The sequence below is a fragment of the Rhinolophus hipposideros genome, assembly GCF_964194185.1.
Source record: "Rhinolophus hipposideros genome assembly, chromosome: 23".
NCBI lineage: Eukaryota > Metazoa > Chordata > Mammalia > Chiroptera > Rhinolophidae > Rhinolophus > Rhinolophus hipposideros.
In genome coordinates, this window is record NC_138069.1 from 8,814,521 (window position 1) to 8,834,839 (window position 20,319).

At 36.2% G+C, this 20,319-nt stretch overlaps 1 protein-coding gene across 11 annotated transcripts in view; it reads right to left on the reverse strand.

The window, feature by feature from the left end:
- The window catches only part of RAPGEF6 (Rap guanine nucleotide exchange factor 6), a 179,758-nt gene that overhangs the window by 23,543 nt on the left and 135,896 nt on the right, over positions 1–20,319 (reverse strand). For 7 of the 11 annotated variants that reach the window (XR_013992373.1, XM_081035329.1, XM_081035325.1 and 4 more), the window contains 6 exons: positions 18,648–18,805; positions 16,669–16,683; positions 13,762–14,002; positions 11,650–12,033; positions 3,964–4,175; positions 1,550–1,673 (listed from right to left, as the gene is read on the reverse strand). Coding sequence is in view for 10 of the 11 variants with exons in the window: in XM_081035329.1 (XP_080891455.1) it covers positions 1,550–1,673; positions 3,964–4,175; positions 11,650–12,033; positions 13,762–14,002; positions 16,669–16,683; positions 18,648–18,805 (1,134 nt within the window). In the remaining variant the exon portion in view is untranslated. The remainder of the gene's footprint in view (positions 1–1,549; positions 1,674–3,963; positions 4,176–11,649; positions 12,034–13,761; positions 14,003–16,668; positions 16,684–18,647; positions 18,806–20,319) is intronic. The other 4 variants (XM_081035330.1, XM_081035328.1, XM_081035326.1 and 1 more) reach the window with 1 other exon arrangement.

Below are 20,319 nucleotides of genomic sequence, written 5' to 3' on the forward strand. Positions count from 1 at the left end.
AGTGCACCACAAAACAATTATGTTCTTAATGAAAGATGGCACATTTTAGCACACTGGCTGACAAAACTGATTCAGAAAAAGTTCAATCCAATCTAACTCTAAATGTTTTATTTTCTTCCATACTGTATTCTACTTAGCCCAGGCCATTCATTCACAAGAAAACAGCCAAGTTTATTAATTTCTTCCTCAGTATTTCCATTCTTCGCTCATTTCTGAAGCATAGCTGGCACTAGACCTGCTGGTCTAGCAGGTCACAAATTCATGCCTTCATGCTAATACACATGAGAAAATGAAGGTCCATGTGAGATGCCAGGGAGTGGCAGGGCCCCTGTACAGGGACATGCAACAAGAACACAAACTTAAAAAACAAAGAAAACAAACCCTCCTCTGGGTTTGCTTTGGTCCCTGGTTCTTACTGTTTTCTGCCTCCACACTGTTCAGCAACGATCTATCTCATTGTACATGTGGTGCTTCTCAGGGGAAGAAGGGGGATGGGTAGAGAACAGGAAGTCTGACACACCCCTTCCTCCATACTTTGAGGCTCTCTAAACTAGAGCAACTATCAGATCAACTACTTACAAAACAAAGACTCCTGAACAGTGATTTAAACAAAATAAAAAAACAAAAAACCAACTCTGACACACACAGATCCTGTTTGGTTACAAAAATTCCATCACCGATTTTTAAAGAACCAGTATTTCTGTTTCCTTAGTAGACTACATTTTTTTAAGCCACAGGAATTGTGTCCGCCTCTGTAAATATTTCATTTTTAAAGCTCTTATGTACTGAAGCTATACACATAGGCCCAGAAGAAAATCAGACCAAAAATTAAATCCCTAATATTTATTTACCAACGTACTTTCTGTAAGTTTCATATAATTTGAGGCAGGCTTTATTATTATAATTAAAAATGAATTTTAAAAAGCATTCTTAGAAAATCAGGTTAATATAGAATAATAATATTTACCATTTTTTATTAAAGATGCAACATGTTAAAATTTGCACTAAGTTCTGTTAAAGAACTTACAAATAAATAGCAGTATTATGACTTGAGAAAAAGAATACATTTTAGAAGTATGACTTAAATTGAAATAGAACTTAAAAATATCTAGTAAAAATAAAAGACATATACACCCTAATACTATAGAAATTAGGTTAGAAACCAGATTAAAGCATTTGTCCTCTCTGATAACTTTAGTGAAGATCAGCAATTTTCTTCCATGTAAGTTAGCTGATATTTTAAGTAACTAACAATATAGAACTATCTATGTACTCAAAAGCAATGCAGAACTAGGGCTCTTATCTCAGCCAATTATGTAATCCTGGCCATATCACCTAACTGCTCTGAGCTTCTAGTTTCCTCATGTAAAAGGAAGGCCAATATCACCCATCTTTAAGGGTTCCTGTGATAAATGATTACCCTGAGGCTGTTTAAAGCACTTTGTACAGCATGCGACAAATGGCAGATGGTCAATAAAAGGAAATCAGGAATTAACTGCATCATTCCTGATGCCGTTCTATAACACTTCCACACACTTCGAGGCCATACCTCTGTCGGAACATCATAGCTGGGTCCATGTTAGCAGAAGTCATTCGAATAACTTGACGGATTTCCTTGGCAATCATTCTTAGCTTCTCAAAATTTACTAAACCATCTACTTTGGAGTCATTTCCTATGGAATAAAAGTTTTTAATTTTCAAAATTGGATAAAGGTAGCAGAAGTCAAGTTATTATTCTTGGGGTTATAAATTAAGACCCATCTTTCTCAAACTGCCACTTCAGCTTTTAAGATAAACCCATTGATGGTCCCACCTGGCTCCCAGGGAATTAGCTATTGGGAGGAGTTGTATTCCTAGAAAGTAACGATTTAGGAATACTGGAAAGTGATAAAACAGCATAGCATCTAAAACCAATTTCATTATGCTACAGGCACACCTGTAAAATGTGCCACTCCTCAAATGCAATTCTCCAGGTGCTCAGCCACTCTCAGGCAGGTACCTGCATCTGTTCTTTTGAGCAGCAGGGTATAGCACTCGAAAACTTAGGTTTTAGCCAGAGGTCACAAAGCATGACCTTTGAGCTTAATTAAACCGGTATGTTTTCTTTAATTTACAATACTTAAAAAAATTGGTAAATGACTTGTCAACATTTAGGAAGTAGAATGTATTCCAAGAAAACAAGAATTTCTGACTTCTCTTGAAGAAAAAAAGGAGGGGTTAGCTGGGTGATTAAATAGTAGGTATATTTTCCCAAATGGCAATAATTAATTAGAATTACGAGGCGGCTGTCTCAGAGGGGTAAACAGTTTCCAAGTCTGCCACTCACCTTCCCTCTCCCAGAATGTGAGTTTATAATCATGACTATAACCATTTCACACAAATTCTCTTGTTCATAAGGTTTCATAATTTTTGTTTCTGTTTAGTTCTCTGAGAAAACATTCACACGACTTTCAAAATGGTCTTCTTTTAAGGAGAAGGTAGGAGACCAGACTTAGCCTATTTGCTGGCTTACTCAGTTCAAACCACAAGGCAAAACAATTTATGTTCAAAGGGCCATGTGTCTAGTGCAGTGTGGTTTCTTCCACACCTGTCTTTAACAGCATGACCCCATTCAGCTCCCATGGCAGCCCCTGAGGTGCCTCTGCGGAACCCCAAGTCCCTGAAGCCAAGTCTGAGAGCCACATGGGCCTGGCACACATGGTGGCCCCTTGTCAGAGTTCACAGCACCTATACACGGGATATATGAATTGTTCAGAGTCCCAGCACGAGCCAGTAACGAAATAATCATGAAAAACACTTTCAAGTCACATGAACATATTTTGAGGGAGTACGTCAGAGCATCATAGTATCTCCATGTGAAAAAGGAGTGATAATGGGGGGGCGCAAGAGGGAACAGTTGAAGACTAGGTAATCTGGAAAACCCTTCTGCTGAGAAATACTAGAAAATTTGGACAAAAATAGAAAAAAATAAATGTTTGGGGGCATCAAAAATGTATCAAGGCAGTGAAGCTCTGAAAGAAGAAAGAAGATCTGGGGCAGGTTTAGCATTTCCCAGTGCCTGACTCGGGACATCTGCTAATTTCAGAAAAGGGGGATGCTGAGCTGAAAAACCTAGCAGCACCCTGACTTCTGAGGGTAGAGGAAACAACTTAAGTTCAGGTGAACCTCCAACACTTTGGGTTGGGATCCTGAAGGGCTATATCCTGGGACGAAGAATGAACGGAATGTAGACTGGGATACCAGTTCGCTACTGTCTCGTACTCTTTTCTGTATTTCTCATCTTTTTGTCTCACCATTCTGGATATTTTCAACCTACTGTCCAATTTATTAATTCTCTCAACTATGTCTAATTTACCGTTAAATTTATCAGTGAGTTCTTAATCCAGTTATTGTGTTTTTTCAGTTCCACAATTTACATTTATTTTTTTAATCTTCATGTTCTCTGCCAAAGTTCTCAGTGTTGTTTTTCTTCTATCTTGGCACATATTCAAAATAGTTATTTTAAAGTCTTTTAACACAAATTCGCTTGTTCCCAGGCCCATGTGGCTCTCAGTCTCTGTAACTCCACAATCAGGATCCTTTGTGGGTCCCTGTCTGTTGTCTTTTTTTCCCTTTGCGTTTTAATCATGTTATCTTTTCTCCTGATGGCCCTGGTTATTTCCGACCAAATGGATGTGGTGTATAAAAAATTACAGAAATAATTTGAGGTTTCAGATGATGTTCCATTCAACCAGAGAGAATTAAAACTTGCTTCTGCCAGACAGCTAGGGGTGCAACCAATCCCAAATTACCTTAATCTATTTTCACACTTCCTGCACTTAACTGGGTACAGCTTTAGTAATATATAATCATTTTAGTGATATATAATCATTAGGGTGAAAATATGTATTAAATATAATGAATCACAATTTTGTAGAATTAGCTAAAGCTAAACGTGCTAATTTTCAAATAACTTTTAAATACCTTCATGTAGAAATGTCATATCTTTCTTGACAACGGGGAAGAGGGGGATAATTGGAGGCTGCATACTTTGACTACTAAGAATATTTCTATACTTTGCCATGTTTCTAGATGGATCAAAGAGGTCTTGTAGATCTTGCAGGTGTTTCTCATACTTGCTTGGTAACTTTTCCCAAGTACCTCTGAGTCGGGCTACAGATGCCAGGTTCAAGCCACTGCCAAAGATAAGAAAAACATTAAAAAGGGACCCTTGAAAGAGAGGACTCGGATTAGTAACATGCATACATCAGGTTTCTCTAATAAAGCTAAAAGAAGCAGGGACATATTGCAATGTGTTCAAATAGAGGAGAACCAAGGAATAATAAATAAAAAGCACTCCTTGATCTTAAAAAGGAGGAAACCTTCTTTCAGAGGAACTATATTACTGGGCCTATAGTTGTATACCTACAGCCTTTACTTTATAGTTTGCATGTAAGTGACAAATAATAATTCCATAAAATAGACATTTAACTAAAAAAAACAAACAAACTTCGGGTATCATAATGTTTTTCGTTTATTTTACTTAAAAATAACTTGATGGAGACATTATCTGTTTGTGAGTGGCTTAAGTAATGCTGAACATAAATGCTACATAATAATCGAGGCAGGTTCTGGGGCTGAGGCAGCCTCGCTTCTCTGAGATGCTGTCCACTCACATCTCTGATTATGATACCTTCTGTATCCTTAGGTTCTAACCATGTCCTCTGGGCCTCCATGTATCAACGTCTCCTCTTTTTTACAGGATTTTAAACATGCTCAGAAGTCCTAACTTGAAAAATAATTCGTGCCAATTAGGCTGCAACTCCTCCCCACCCCTTTACCTCTGTACTACCATCCAAACTACCATCCATAGTTCTCCAAAGCAGGTAACTCACCCTGAAGGCAGAACAGCAATCCCCTGTTTGGAACAATACAACAGAGTCTATAGGCTGATAGAATTAGGTGGGGCTGGACTCTGTTCTTTAGAGTGGCAGGGAAAGGAAGATGAAAACAGTACACACAGTGATAGAACATCTTGGTGAGGAGCCATTTAACAGTGAAACAGGAGAGAAGGGAGAAACTCTGGGTTGTAAGCAGCCTAAACCTGCCATCTCCATTTTATGGAAAGAAGTACAGGGTAAAACAGTTCCCACAAAGCTCAACTCCTGCTAGCCTGGAACATTGTCCTGGCTCCCCTCCCTGTGGATCTCCTGCAGACAGTTGGTACAGAAAACTCATTTCATTTAAAACAAAGAATGAACACAGGATCTGTATAATAAGCTGCTATAAGGAAAAACAATTAATTAAGGAACTAAAGCAGAAAAATGTTGCCAACAATTAAAAAAAACCTAGGACTAATCAACGACACACCCATGATTTCAAATGAGTTAGTAAAGTAAATAATGAGCTTAATGTAGTGAGATAAGAGCTTAGGGAAAATATAAGAGAAGTTGATTTAAAAGATTATGAAGGTTCAGGGAAAACAATGGAAGACAAAATAAAACCAACGGAGAAGTGAAGGCCACATTAGAACCTACATAAACAAAAAAGGACACTGCTAAAATGTTGTGGAAATGACATGAAGGAAAGGATTAATAAAAGCAATTCAATGGAAATGGACAGAGTTGAAAATCACGAGAAAGAAAATGCTATGGAAGACAAAGGAGATCTAAAATCTGTATAATTGGTATCCTTGAAGGAAACAAAAATAATGGAACTAAAAAATATTCAAAGGTAAAATTTAAGTAAACTTTCCAGAAACAAAAGAACTGAATCTACAGACTGAATAGGTACCATATTTCCAGAGAATCTGATGTAAAACTAAAAAAGATGGAGAAACACCCATGTAAAAGATAAATGACTTCAGAGATAAGGAAAGAATCTGGGAGTAATCTCAGAAACTTGAACCATTATGTAAAATGTTGTGGAGCCAATGTCTATGAAGTTTCCAAGAAATAAAATGTGAGACAAGAATTTTAAAGCCAGACAAACTGTCACTGAAGTTCAAAGGCAACAGAAAGACACAATATACTCAGGAAATGTAATTCCCACAAGCCCTTCTTCAAAAAATGACTAAAAGACAAACTTCAACCAAGAGATGACTGGAGAGAGTAATGTCAGCATCATGGCAGTACACAACATCTCTTGTTGGCATTAATCTACGAACAGAAGTGCCTCTGTGGGCACTGTGGGGCAGCACCATACTCCAAGAGAGCTGGGAAGAGCCTCGCCCACAGGTGCACCGGGTAACAGGCAGACAGACTTTGGTATTGATTATGGAATCTACAGGAGATTGTGACGTGGTTCCAGCTCCTCAGCTGTGCTGGGAACACCTCAGAACACTAGTTTGGTCAGTCACTTACAGACAAGAGAGCCTCTGTGGAAGTCGAGGTTTGCAGAGAAGTTCAAGCATTCCGTTGAAGTAAAACAAAACAAAGCAAAATAAGCGTTTGGATGCACTGGAGTGAGTAAAAGGAATAGCTTGACTTTACTGGCATCATCGCCCCCCTGCAAGGTGGCACAGCTTAGGGCTAAACTTGATGGCCTGTGATTTCTCCCACAAGGGGAAGGGGCAGTGAATGCTTGGTTTTCCTAGCTGTGTGGAGTGCTGCCAAAGACACTCATTTTTCTCTCTTGTAGCATCCAGAGCATTCAAGTGAAAGCTCCATGACTTGTAGGAGGCATCAGATAAGGAGAGTGAGATATAAGATTCCTGGAGGACATTAGAGGGATACAGTCCCTCCTGAATGCCTCTAGACTCCAACAGAAAGCCTGCTCAGAAGACAAGGGGAAAGCTTCACCCATCGATTCCCCCAACTGACCCATGGGCACCTGCAGTGCACTGTGGACCAAACCCATACCTCCCCCCACCTCTGCTGTTGGCTCCCTGACAGCAAGCTCTGGTAGAGAGGGAGCACACACAGCAAACAGGCCAGAGTCCACAGGCAAAGGAGAAACCACAAACTTGAACTGTAGGCCACCCTCACAAAAACAAAAGAGAAGCTATCAACAACTGATATGATGCATTGTAGGATCTAGAGAAGACATACAAGCTTCACAATTCTGCCAAAAGAAGGAGCAGAAAGCATGGAAGAAGTGTACTCATACAACAGCTCAGTTTCAGAATCCATAGCAAGGCTGATGAAAGGGTGTGTTTTTTTTCATCCTGAAGACAGCAGAAATTGGAGGTAATGACTGCTACCTCAAATGCAGAAAAAAAAAAAAAGCAATGCAGAACTCAACATGAAAAATCAAGAAAACATGACTTCACCATAAGTTCACAATAATTTTTTAGTAACCAAACCCAAAGACATGGAAATCTATGATTTACCTGACAAATACTTCAAAATAACTGTTTTAAGGAAACTCAATAAGCTACAAAACACAGAAAGACAATTTAATGAAATCAGGAAAATAATACATAATCAAAATGAGAAATTTAACAAAGATACAGAAATCACACAAAAAGAACCAAACCAATATTGTGGAGCTGAAAAATTCAATGAATGAAATGAAAAATGTAATAAGAGAGCATCAACAAAGAGAAGAAAGAATCAGTAAGGCAGAGGACAGGAAGAGAAAAACGAATAAAAAAGAGTAAAGAAAGCCTACATAATCTATAAGAAACTACCAAACAAACAAACAAACAAACAAAAAAAAACCAAAACCCAATATCTGAATCACTAGAGTTCCAGAAGGAGAAGAAAGGGAGAAGAGGGCAGAAAGCCTATTTAAAGAAATATGGCAAAGAACTTCCCAAACCAGAAGAGATCTGGACATCCAAGTTTATGAAGCTTACAAAGCACCCTATTATTTCAATCCAAAACAACTTTCTCCAAGACACAGTATAATAAAGCTTTCAAAAATCAACGAGAAAGAGAGAGAGAGAGAGAGAGAGAGAGAGAGAGAGAGAGAGAGAGAGAGAGAGATTTCTAAAGGCACCAAGAGAAAAAAAGACTGTAACCTACAAAGGAACCCCTCACTAAGCTATCAGCAGATTTCTCAGCAGAAATCATATAGGCCGGGAGAGAGTGGGATGATATATTCAAAGGGCTGAAAGAAAAAAATTGCCAATCAAGAATACTCTATCTGGCAAAGTTATCCTAGAGAAATGAAAGTGGACTTTCCTGAAAAACAAAAGGTGGGGGAATTAATCAGCACTAGACCTGCATGAAAACATACAACACTCTGATAAAGGTAGATACATAAATTCAGAAAAATCTCAACACTGTAATATGATGGTGTGTTAACCACTTGAGCATCAAGGTCAAAAGACAAGAGTATAGAAAACAATGATAGCTCCTGTAATTTGTTAATGGATACACAATATAAAAAGGCAAATTGTGATATTAAAAACATGAAAGGGTGGAGTAAAAGGGTAGAGTTTTGTATGTGATTGAATTGTTATCAGCATAAAATAGACTGTTATAAAATGTTGTATATAAGTCTCATGGTAACCACAAAGCAAAAACCTATAGTAGGCTCACAAAAGAAAAAGGGAATCAGAGCATATGTGTGTTACATGTTGTTGAGCTCTAACCCCTGGCAACCCTATGAATGAATGACGTCCACAGTATTCTGTCCTCAACAGCCCTGCTCAGCTCCTGTAGACTTAACCTACGGCTTCTTTTATGGAGTCAACCTATCTCATGTTTGGTCTTCCTCTTTTCCTGCTGCTTTCTATTTTCCCTGCATTATTGTCTTTTCCAAAGAACCCTGTCTTTTCATGATGAAGTATACCACCACGAAATATCACCAGTCCACAAAGGAACACAGCAAGAAAAGTAAAAAAGGAACAAAGGGATTACAAAACAGCCAGAAAAATAAACAAATAAATAAATAACATGGAAGGAGTAAGTCGTTACATGTTGATAATTACTCTAAATGTAAATGAATGAGTTCTCCAATCAAAAGGTAAAGAATGACTGGATAGATTAAAAAACGAGACCCAACTATATGCTGCTTAAGAGACTGACTTCAGATTAAAGGACACACATAGGCTCAAAGTGAAGGGATGGGAAAAAATATTCAACACAAGGGGAAACCAAAAGAGAGCTGGAGTATCTATACTTATATCAGACACAACAGACTTTAAGCCAAACAATGGAAACAAGAGACAAAAAGGTCATATAATAATAAAGATGTCAACCCATCATGAAGACACAAAAATTGTAAATATATATGCACCCAGCAGTGGAGCGTCTAAATATATTAAGCAAATACTAACAGATCTGAAGGAAGAAACAGCCAATACAAAAATAGTAGGGGATTTCAATACCCCACTTTCAGCAATGAACAATCATCCAGACAGAAAATCAACAAGAAAACCTTGGACTGCAACCATACTTTAGACCAAATGAATACATATAGGACATACTATCAGCAGAAAACACTTCTCAAGCATGCACGGAACATTCTCTAAGTCAGATCATAAGATAAGCCACAAAACCAGTCTCAACAAATTTAAGAAGTGTGAAATCATACCAAATATCTTCCCCAATTACAATGTTGTGAAACTAGGATTTAACAACAAGAGGAAAACTGGAAAATCTATAAATATGTGGAAATTAAACAACATACCCTGAACAACCAATGTCGAAAAAGCAAACAAAAGATAATTAAAAAAAAAAAATTCTAAACAAAGGAATATGGATATACAACATAACAAAAACTATGGGATGCTGTAAAAACAGCTCCAAGACTGAAGTTTATAGTGATAAATACCTGTATGACAAAACAGAAATATCTCAAATAAATTACCTAACGTTACACATCAAAGAACTAGAAAAAGAAACTTAGCCCAAAGTTAGGAGAAGGAAGTAACAAACAGCAGAGCAGAAATAAAACAGTGGGCAGAAAAACAACAGAAAAGAGCAATGAAACTAAAAACTGGTTTTGTGAAATGATAAAATTGACATATGTTTAGCTAAAGAAAAAACAGAGAGAACTTAAAATACACTATTTAATACCGAGCAGAACTGACTGACTGACCTGTGTCATCTCTGCTGAAAATTTAACATGTCCTTTATGCTCTTTGATATTCTTTAATTAAATATAAGAATACAAAGCAATTAACTTTACATGAAGTATTGAAAATATGTATAATAAAATGTTCTTTATAACAAAATGAATGAAAGCCAAGCCTTTTAAGCAAATCCTAGGCCTTTCTTATTTATACGCATCTTGGGGCTCCTGTCTTTTCTGAGCTTCAATGACACTTCATAATTGCGCTGTTCTACTATTTCTTGCATCAAACCCTATCTCTTTGCCTGGACTCTCTTCTTTACCCCCAAATTAAGAATGGTTACTGGGGTATGGTTTTTAATTCTCTACAATGTTCTTTCTACACACTTTTCCCACAGATCTCTCTTGGTGTCAATCCATTTTCTTCATGTAGTACTCCAAAATGGAATCTGCAACTCTCAAATTTTTACTCCATGTTTCCCATACAAATAGTTTACATTTCTAGCCTTCCAAGTGTTTACCATGGCATCTCTGTTCCCATTTTTAGACTTAGCTGTTAAAAACTGAGAGGTAGATGGTATAATTCCTGCATTCTATAGGTGAGAAAACTGGTCTTCATTTCCCATTGACACACTGCTACTACATGAGAGAATCAAGATTCAAATGCAGGTGCAGTTGATTCTAAACACTCCGTTCATCTCTATTCAATACTCTTTTTACAGCGTCTAGTTCAATTACAGCCCCTGGTTAACTTCATAGTTTCCTACTACCATGACAGATTTATGATTTAAACAGTGCCTATAAAGCGTCAAATTTTATTTCATGTGAATACTAGGAACAATTACAATTAAATTCTGTGAGGAGTGTATGGAGACAGAATTGGTTAAGGTGGAATTATGCAGATATGTATATACATATATGTGTGTGTGTATATATATATATATATATACATAATATATACATACTATATATATTATATATAAAATATATATTATATATATGCAAATGGCCTTAAAATGACCCTTGCTTTAAGAGGAACCTGTTAATCAGCAATGTCCTGGAGGAGGGTCAGAAAATATATTACCTGGACAGGCTTCTCACAATGAGAGGGGATAAGGAGAAAGATTCCTAGGAACTCACGTAACCATCCACAATTCCTGGGCTTAGGAATTCTGAAGGACTTGTATGGTTCTAATGACCTACCTCGCTTGAGGGACAACACATCCAGTGATACCTCATACAGTGCCTAGGAAACAGGAAGAGCTCACCAAGTGGCTGCCATAACTATTACTGTTGTTGTTTCAAAAGAGCAATTTTTAAAGCATCGACACCATGCTGTGATTTTTCAGTGTCAAATAACAGTGAGGAAGGTACTGCAAGATGCACAGTACGGAAGTCTGATGACAAAGATCAGCTGCTGGGGACACATCCAAAGGGCACAATCCATCAAAGGGGAGAAAGGAGGAAAATGGGAAGGCAATCACTCATATTTACCAAAAACAAAGTTTAAGTAACAGAAAGGTGGAAGAAACAAAGAGAGAAAAAGCTAGTTTCACCAGAGTGGAAAATATATTAAATCTAACAATACTTTAATAAAAATATATTAATTGAATTTTTCTTCTCTTAGCCATTTAATACCTTAGCAGAAAATCAGTCTCATGTCTAATATCATGACAAAGCCATATACAAATATTTGTACAAACTTACCTGATTATTGCAAACATGGAATTGAAGTTCTTACATTCTCGACAATGAAGTGCAATTTTAATAAAATGCTTAACAATCTTCATTCGTTTAAGCTGATTTGATTCCGTTAAAATCTCTGAGGCAACCCAGAATGTCTCTTGGTTTACAATGTCCTCAAACTCTTTCAAGTGAGTATTTCCTGTTTTGGACTCTAACTTAAAAAGGTCATCAATGTATTCAGTAGGCTCGATATTACGAAACAGATCAAAGTCCCGCATGGACAGCTGGGTGGCCAGCTCAATGGTGCTGAGCTGCAGCATGGAGAGCTGGCTTTCCTTAACCAGTTCCTGGGCATCTTCATCTGAACATAAAGTTTCTGTTTCCATGTTATTTTTTAAATAATACCTGAGAGGAAAAACACTGTATAAGTGATTTCATATTTTGTAAGAGCATTTTCCCTCTTTATTATTGTCAAAATGTCATTATACTGTTAAGAACTCTTTGCCAAAAATGTTAGCAAACTATTCACTTACTGGTGAAATGGAAAAATTAACATTTATTTATTTATATTTATTTATTTTTTGAAAATTAACATTTTAAAGGAGAAAACTTTAAAGAAGTTGTTCTGTTATTGTGCCAGTTGTTATCCAATATGTTAAAGAGTAAAAGCAACACTGATCATGCTTTGAACTCAGTCACTTTATGAAACCACTCACGCTGTGTGAACAATAGTGTGTACACTCTTGCAGATGAGGGCTGAGGGCATCTGATACATGGGGGTGGGGTGGGGGGCTATGTAAGTATGTGTTCAGGGGCAGCATGAATAAACACCTGAACCCAGACTGCTTATATCTCTATTCAGATGTTGCTGCTGTGCTCATTTCCTTCTTTATTTCTAAATTTCCAAGAGAAGAGTAATAAAACCCCTAAGGAAGGGGATACGCTCCCACTAATGATTTCTTCCTTGTTAAAGACAAAACCTCATTCCAGCAAATGGCTTTGATCGGCAACCATAAAAAAGACCTTCGTTTTCCTTTCTTCCTTTCAGATCAACAATTCTATGGCACTTGTATCTTGTATAGAGTCCGTGCCAGGGAAAAGAGGTAACAGTATATACCACACGTAGCTTTTACTTCATTCTTTTCTAATTATAACTTATCTAAGTCTAAATTTGTGTCCATCTACTTTCTACAGTTAAGGAAATATACCTCTTTTTCTTCTGCCTTTATACTGCTCACATGCCTAAGAGAATACCACAAATCAGTGTTGAGACTCTTTATACTATAGATAATAAAATTATACCTAATATGTATAGAGTATGCTATGTTTATTAACTCATCTAATTCTTTTAACACTCCTATGAGGGATGTTCTATTACTAATATCCAATTCTAGTTATGAGTAAGTTCAGGCACAGAGAAACTAAATAACTTGTCCAAGGTCACACAGCCAGAGCTAGGATTAGAACTTGGACAGTCTGGCTCCAGGGTCTCATGCTCTTAACCATTACGTACACTCAGCAAAGCAGAGTTAACCCTCTCTCTGTTAACAGCAACCATGATGGACAGAGTAGAGAACAAATGTACAACTGCACCAACATTTTAGTGGATCAAATAATTTTCAGAGCACATTTTTAAAAATTAAAAAAAATTTCACGCATATTCATAAAAAGAAAACTACTTAGAAAGAATTGTGAAAACTATGGATTATTTTGCCCAAAGTACATATTGGTCATATTAAAAACAAATTGACAAATTAATACATATATACTCAGATACGTGTAAAGATGTGTATCATTTAGTTTCCTCCTCTGTAAAAAAACAGGAATTGGACTACATCAGTGGTTCTAAGACCTTATTTTAGCCAGAGCGATAAAATGTTTTACAAAGTTGTTTTCCCATTCCTTTTCCGACTTTTGGGTAGCCCTAATGGGGATAAGAAAAGCTGAAAAAAGAGAAATCCTACTTTAATTTTAGAGAAAACTCAGAGGCCCTAACACATGATGTTTCTACTTAAAATATCTGTTTTAACAAGGAATCTTCAAAAACACGTCTAACAGAGTGGAGGGGGGAGGCGGAAGGGGAAAATAAACACACATCTAGAAATAAGTACATTCACTAATAAGCATGTTCACCTTCCATTAAGTTGAATTCTATCAGCTAATTTGGAGAATTGGTCCGGAAGTCGTCTCTGTTTTATGACACCCTCAGGAGTAACAGAAACTTCACAGAGAGAATATGTGTCGGACGCGCCGGCCAAACCAAATTCATGAACAGCATGACAGACAACTTCTTTAGCTGTAGTGTCTTTACTGATGATAATGTAGCAACTTTGTTGATCAGCTTTGAAAACTCTTATAACTTGATCAGGAATATCTATATAAATATAAAAATGTGTTGTTATTTTCAAGAAAATTACTCTCTTCAAAAAGCAATGTGAAACACAATGATCCCTCTAAACAGTGAACTACACATTTCTGTTTCAGGAGGTTTACAGAAATCACTGCTGCCTTTATTGATAAATAAGTGTATCTACCTTTTCAAATGACAAAACACTAACTGGTGCTCACAGAAAAACACAAAGAAAAAGGTAAAAATTAGGGTCATACTACACTTACAATCTGGAAGCCACAATTTTTTTTATTTCTAAACATTTTGATGTCATTTTAAATATTTTAAATTATCCAAACCCTTAACTAATGCTAGGCACACATTCACTTTCTATTGTCTTGCTGATAACATACTGTACCATCTTCTGAGAAGGAACACAAAGTTGTGTATCTTGCTAACAGAGTTTAAAAAAAATCAGACTCTAGTAAAGTCATTTTTCCCCATGCGACGGACAACTGTCATATAGTCACACAAGAGGGATTCAGGCATCATAAATGGGCACCTAGGTCAGACCCACAAATGAGGTTATCCAAAAGGCATCCCATAACCCAAACCCTGATGAATTTGCCAAGGTAATAAAAATGCCACCTTGGAAAACATTTGAGAGACAGAGAAAAAAATTCTCTGTACTAATATCAGTGTCAGTGTAAACCGCTTTTTCTATTTCAGAATTGTTACATGTATTATATACATATATATATATATATACATACATATATATACACACATACATACATACATACATATATATATATATATATATTCTTTACAAATATGTTAGTAGGAGAAAATCACATATGCCAAACATAATATTTGGCATGTGGCAGATCCTCAAATATTAATTAATCAGGTGAACGGTAAATAGGAGGTTAGAATAAAGTTGAAGCAGGAAGAAAATGATCTAATCAGTTCAAATTTTAGGCACGAAGCTAGAATACACATAAAATTATCATCCTGGAAGGGCAAAACAGACATTTAAAAAGAATCGTTGAGGAGTATAGCACTGGTTAGTTTTATGATTCCTATTTCATTAATGAAATTTTTATATACTAGGTAAATGAGTTCAAGAAAAAGAGTCTTACCATGTTTCCCTGAAAATAAGACCTAGCCGGACAATCAGCTCTAATGTGTCTTTTGGAGCAAAAATTAATATAAGACCAGATCTTCAACATATTAATTTTTGCTCCAAAAGATGCATTAGAGCTGATTGTCTGGCGAGGTCTTATTTTGGGGGAAACATGGTAGATAGCGGACTTTCAACCCAAAGGCAAAATTTCTGGAATGTTAACTATAATCTTGCATGAGTAAAGTTTGAAAATGAGATATGTGAAGGATGCATGTATTGATGCTGAGGATACACTACAAATGAGAGAATTTTTATGTATTTAAGATGACTGTGAAAAACCAAAAACAACTGAAAGTATTCATTCTGCTTTAAATTGTTAATTGCTGAACAAATATTTATAGAGTGTCTCTTTGTATCAACAGTGTTCAAGTGATGAAGACACAGTAATAAATGAGATGAACAAAACCTCTGTTCTCAGGGATCTGTAGTATTCAAGGAAGTGGTGGTTCAAGGAAAGACAGATAATGATCAAGTAAATAATATAATCCACAGAGTGAAAAGTACCACAAAGAAAACACGGTAGTGGTACAATGGTATACATGATCAAGGATTGGCAAACCTATCTTATTAAGAACAACTAGATAATAAATATTTTGTCTGCAAGCCAAGAGGCAAAATAAATATTTCATAGGTTCTTACATAACAAGAGAAAAAACAAATTTCCACAGATTTTTAACAGAATTCAAAACATAATAATGGAATCATAAAATATGTAAAGATATGTAAACACGGAGGTTTAGGTAACACTGTAAATGTCCACCAAAAGAAGACTGGTTAAATGGAATACTACCAGCTGTTTAAAATATTTTGGTAGAATGATACATCCTGATACAGAAAAATATTCAAAGTTTACTGCTAAGTGAAATGGGCTAAGTGGAAGAAAACTATAGCATATCATTTGGGGTGAAGGGAATGATACACACAGTTTATGTGCACTAAAATTTCTGGAAGGATATACAAGTAAATGAACAACTGTTAATTCTGGGGAGTGAAGACTTTGATATTCTATCCTTTCTCTGCAGTTTGATTTTTTTAAAACTATAATTATATGCTTCTTTATAATTAAAAATCAGTTAAAATAACTCAGACTTGCAGCGTAGAAAGAATATGAAGTTTACTAAATACTAAAGAATACTAAAGAATACATATTTTTTTCATGGTTTGTGCTATTAAATAAAAAAGTTAGTGAAAGTTCCATATGCAGACTCAGGACAAAAAAAAATACGAAATTTCAAAATCCTTTTAGACACACACTGAATTCTTTGATGCCTCATTTTATATTAGGTCAAAAATTCCCAAAAACTTTTCACAAGTTATAGTATAGCACGATGCTATAAGTATAAAAACATATATATTCAAAGAAAATGACTGAAAGAATACATGCCAGTTTACACTGGCAACCTTTTAGGTGGATAGAAAAGTTCTGCCTCCTACTTCATTCACTTCTTTATCATTTGACTTTTAAAAAATAAAATACTACACACAAACATAAGTAATAGAAACCAGAGGCCTTCAAGATACTTACAGTAAAAACCAACAGCTGTAGGCAGCAAAAACAAAGCAAAACCATAAAAAAGTCAGCAATCAAAAGCAAACTATTCAACAGTTCTGTAGCTTTGTACCCATTTTCTATTACAATAAGAACTTTAAACAAGTTACTAATCTAACTCGGTTGATGACACACATGGACTGCAACATGTATGTGATGTACACAGCTGATCTAAAATTCAGTGCTGTTGTATATAAAGAGCTGAATTTAAAATTAATTGGTAATGAATATTTTATTTAACATAAATATAAGTAGCACCATAAAAGGCCTTCCATAAAGTTGCACATTTGGGGGATTAAAAATGTAATTTGTAAGTTAAATACGTGTTTTATATGTGTTCATTTATACTGCTGCAGACACAGGCTGCATACTAAGTTTTGCAGACTGACGTTCTCTAACTAGAAAACAGGTTTATAATCATACTGTGAAAATTGGACCCCAACAGTTATTAAGTTGTTTTTAGGCTCTACATCCACCCTGCCTGTCGTGATGGCCTGCGATTCTGCAAACCACATTTCTTCTTTGCCTTAGGTTCTGCCACAAAGGGGCACCAGGGGCTGACTGCAAGGTTAGAGGAAGAAGAGACTTGCTGCTTTGTGGGCTTTTGCTCCTGTATCACCCCAGCAACACATCTTCACCCTGGTGGTGGCATTTCTTTCACGTACCAGAAGCTGCATCCAATTTGTAGTCTTCCTACATCTCTGTAATACCTTACTGCCTGCTTTCTTCACCCTTTCAGGTAGTTTCCTTTATATCTAGGTAACAATGCTTTGTTAACTTCTGATCAAATATCTAGAGTGGTTTCTATCTCATGACCGAACCTTGACTAATACAGAAATCACTAGAAATCTCTAAGCTAACAATTCATTAAAATCTTTGTTCTAGAAAGAACACTGGTGGTCACCTAGAGAGTAGGTGTGTCAAGGACAGATTAATGGGTTTAGTATTCTCTCGAGTGGTTAAGAGACAAGTAAAATAAAAACGAAGAAACAATGTGTAGAACGACTTTCACTAACCTGTATTTTTCTGTTATGTCCTACAATTTTTATATTTACATTGCTGTACTAAAACATAAATTTTACTACTACACTTCTATTTCCTCCTTTCTAATACTGAGATTTATGTAATTTTCTTCCCTCTTTACACTAGCTGCTAGGAACCTCAGCATCAAAACTGAAGCTGAATCACAACTACACCGACCTTTGTGGAGGTATTTTTCCCCTCTTCTCCTTGGACCCAATTACATATTTCAGTTTTCAACTGTGTCTTCTATTGAAAGCCAGCTAAAATCTTTTCAAGTGATGGGTATATAAATAATTCTTCAAAGTCAGTATGTTTCTTCCTCATAATGAAATTTTAGATTATAGTGGTAAATGACAATTTCTGCCTCTCTGTATCAATAGATGCAGAAAAATTAACTTCATGTCTGAACTGAAAGTTTGAACACCTTTGAAAAAGATGTTATAGTATTTTAATTAATGCATGACAAAAAACAACTTTAGCTTCAGGTGTTGGGGGGAATATTAGTGTTGCTAGAAAATTACTAAACCCATTTCTATACGTCACAGAGGAAAATAAGTGACGCCACTTAGATTTGAACAATCTACCTTATTCTTTTCCACACCCTGGATAACATGTTTCTTGGCCAAAAAGTAGCTCTGCTCTCATTCCACTGCTCAGACTGGGGTTACCAAAAGACACCTGAATGCAATCTCTTTTCTGTGTACTTCTATTTCATACTGGAGGAAGTACCACTCCAGTTTAGACAAAGACAATCTTCTCTTTAGCTTTTTACATTAAGTCATAATCTAGAGGTTAGAAAAGAGAGCAGCAAGAAAATTTAGTATTTGTTGCACAAGGCCTAATCATCTACTTGTCCACTGGGTACCAAAATGGCTACATACATAAAAACAAACAAGCAAACAGAAAAACAGTAAAAATCACAAACAAATCACCTGAAGGATTGGAAAAATCCAACATGCTGGTGGTAGGCTGCAGGAGATCCGGGCTGCTGGATGACAGTGTCCCAGGAATCGGCATGATAGCCAAACTATGCCTACAGTGTCTTGTTCCCACAATGCTGTCATCTTGTGATTGGCTCAGGCCTCCATCACTTCAAAAGAATGCCAGATATTACTTTAAAGTACTTGAGGGTTCTTAATAGGAAACACTTCTGTTCTCTGAGCACTAAGGCATAACAGAATTCAAAGTGGTGATTTAAAAAATTAAAATATAGCAATTTTTTAAAAAAGGGAACTGTAATAATGATAATGGCAATAAATGTTTTTTACTAATTACACTCAAATAAAACTTAACTTGTACATTTAAGTAATTCTACTACATCACGGAGAAATAGTCATATTTAGTTTTTGCTGGGTTTGACAGAGAAATTGGACCTGAATGTTTAGGGAGCCCTCGAGATCAGGCAGTTTCAGTAGACAGTGATGCATGTATCCAACAATGCACAGCCAATATCACCGCAAGGTTCTCTCTCTCAACAGAAAAGCTCTGCTACCTTCTAGGCAAAGGATGGAGTTGGGTCTAAACCCAAACCAAAATATGGCAGGTTGTAGAAAACAATGGGGCCAGGTTCAAGTGACAAAATAAGAAAGGTCTTTAAACGTGAGCAATCTGAGACTGCCCAAACCATCAACTGTGTAGAGAAAAGGTAACAGGAAGATGATGGCACAGAGAACAGCAACAAACAACGAAAACGTGACAAATATGAGAAGAAAAAGGAGGACCAGAAACAAAAATGGAAGAAAGAGAATCTGACAGTCTCTAAAGCTTATTATAAGGGCACATGATTTCTTGTGTGAGCTCTCAAGTCTAGTTATTTGGCTATTTCCTAGATGAGAACATCAAAACCAGAGTTAGAAAGCAAGTCATCTAACGTTAATTCCCTTTAAAGGTTTCAAAAACAAGTATCAATTAAATGGCCATATATAAGCAAATAAAATATTTTTCCTTTAAAATAGTTAGAAGTGTTACATAGGTAACTCTAAATCCATCTAAGAGAAAAAATAGAAACAAAAAAACTTAATGTCACATACTTTTAGATAACCCCAAAAGTCCAATGAAACATAGGAAAAGCAAAACAGTCCTATACATACACAGAATAGCAATGGGGGAAAAAAACCACCTCCCATCAGCATCAAAATCATATTACAACTTATTTCTAAGGGTTACGTTTACATTAAAATCAATGCTTTAGGTTAATCTTAATTCCCATCTAAATGTTATTCAATGGAGCATTCTACTCAGTACTTACTACATACCATATACAAACAGAGGTAGAACAGAATACTTACGGATTATCATGGAATGGATTAAAGTCTGTCTTAAAAATGAGTGATATGCGATACATCTAGAATATGTTGGGAGTGAAAAATAGGATTTAGGCAGATTAGGAAACTATGCAAGATGAAGTGTAGAGGATGGTTCAATAAACAGCTAAAGGTCTGTTAACAGCCAGACAAGAGGGAGCCAGGACAAGAGAGAGAGCAGAGGAGTCAGGAAAAAGCATGAAGACATGGAAGAGACATGGAAGGTAAGTGTTTCAAGAGCAAGCTATGTCAGATAGACCTGGGTTGTTATTAGCTGTGTGACCTCAGGGAAATTTCTTTA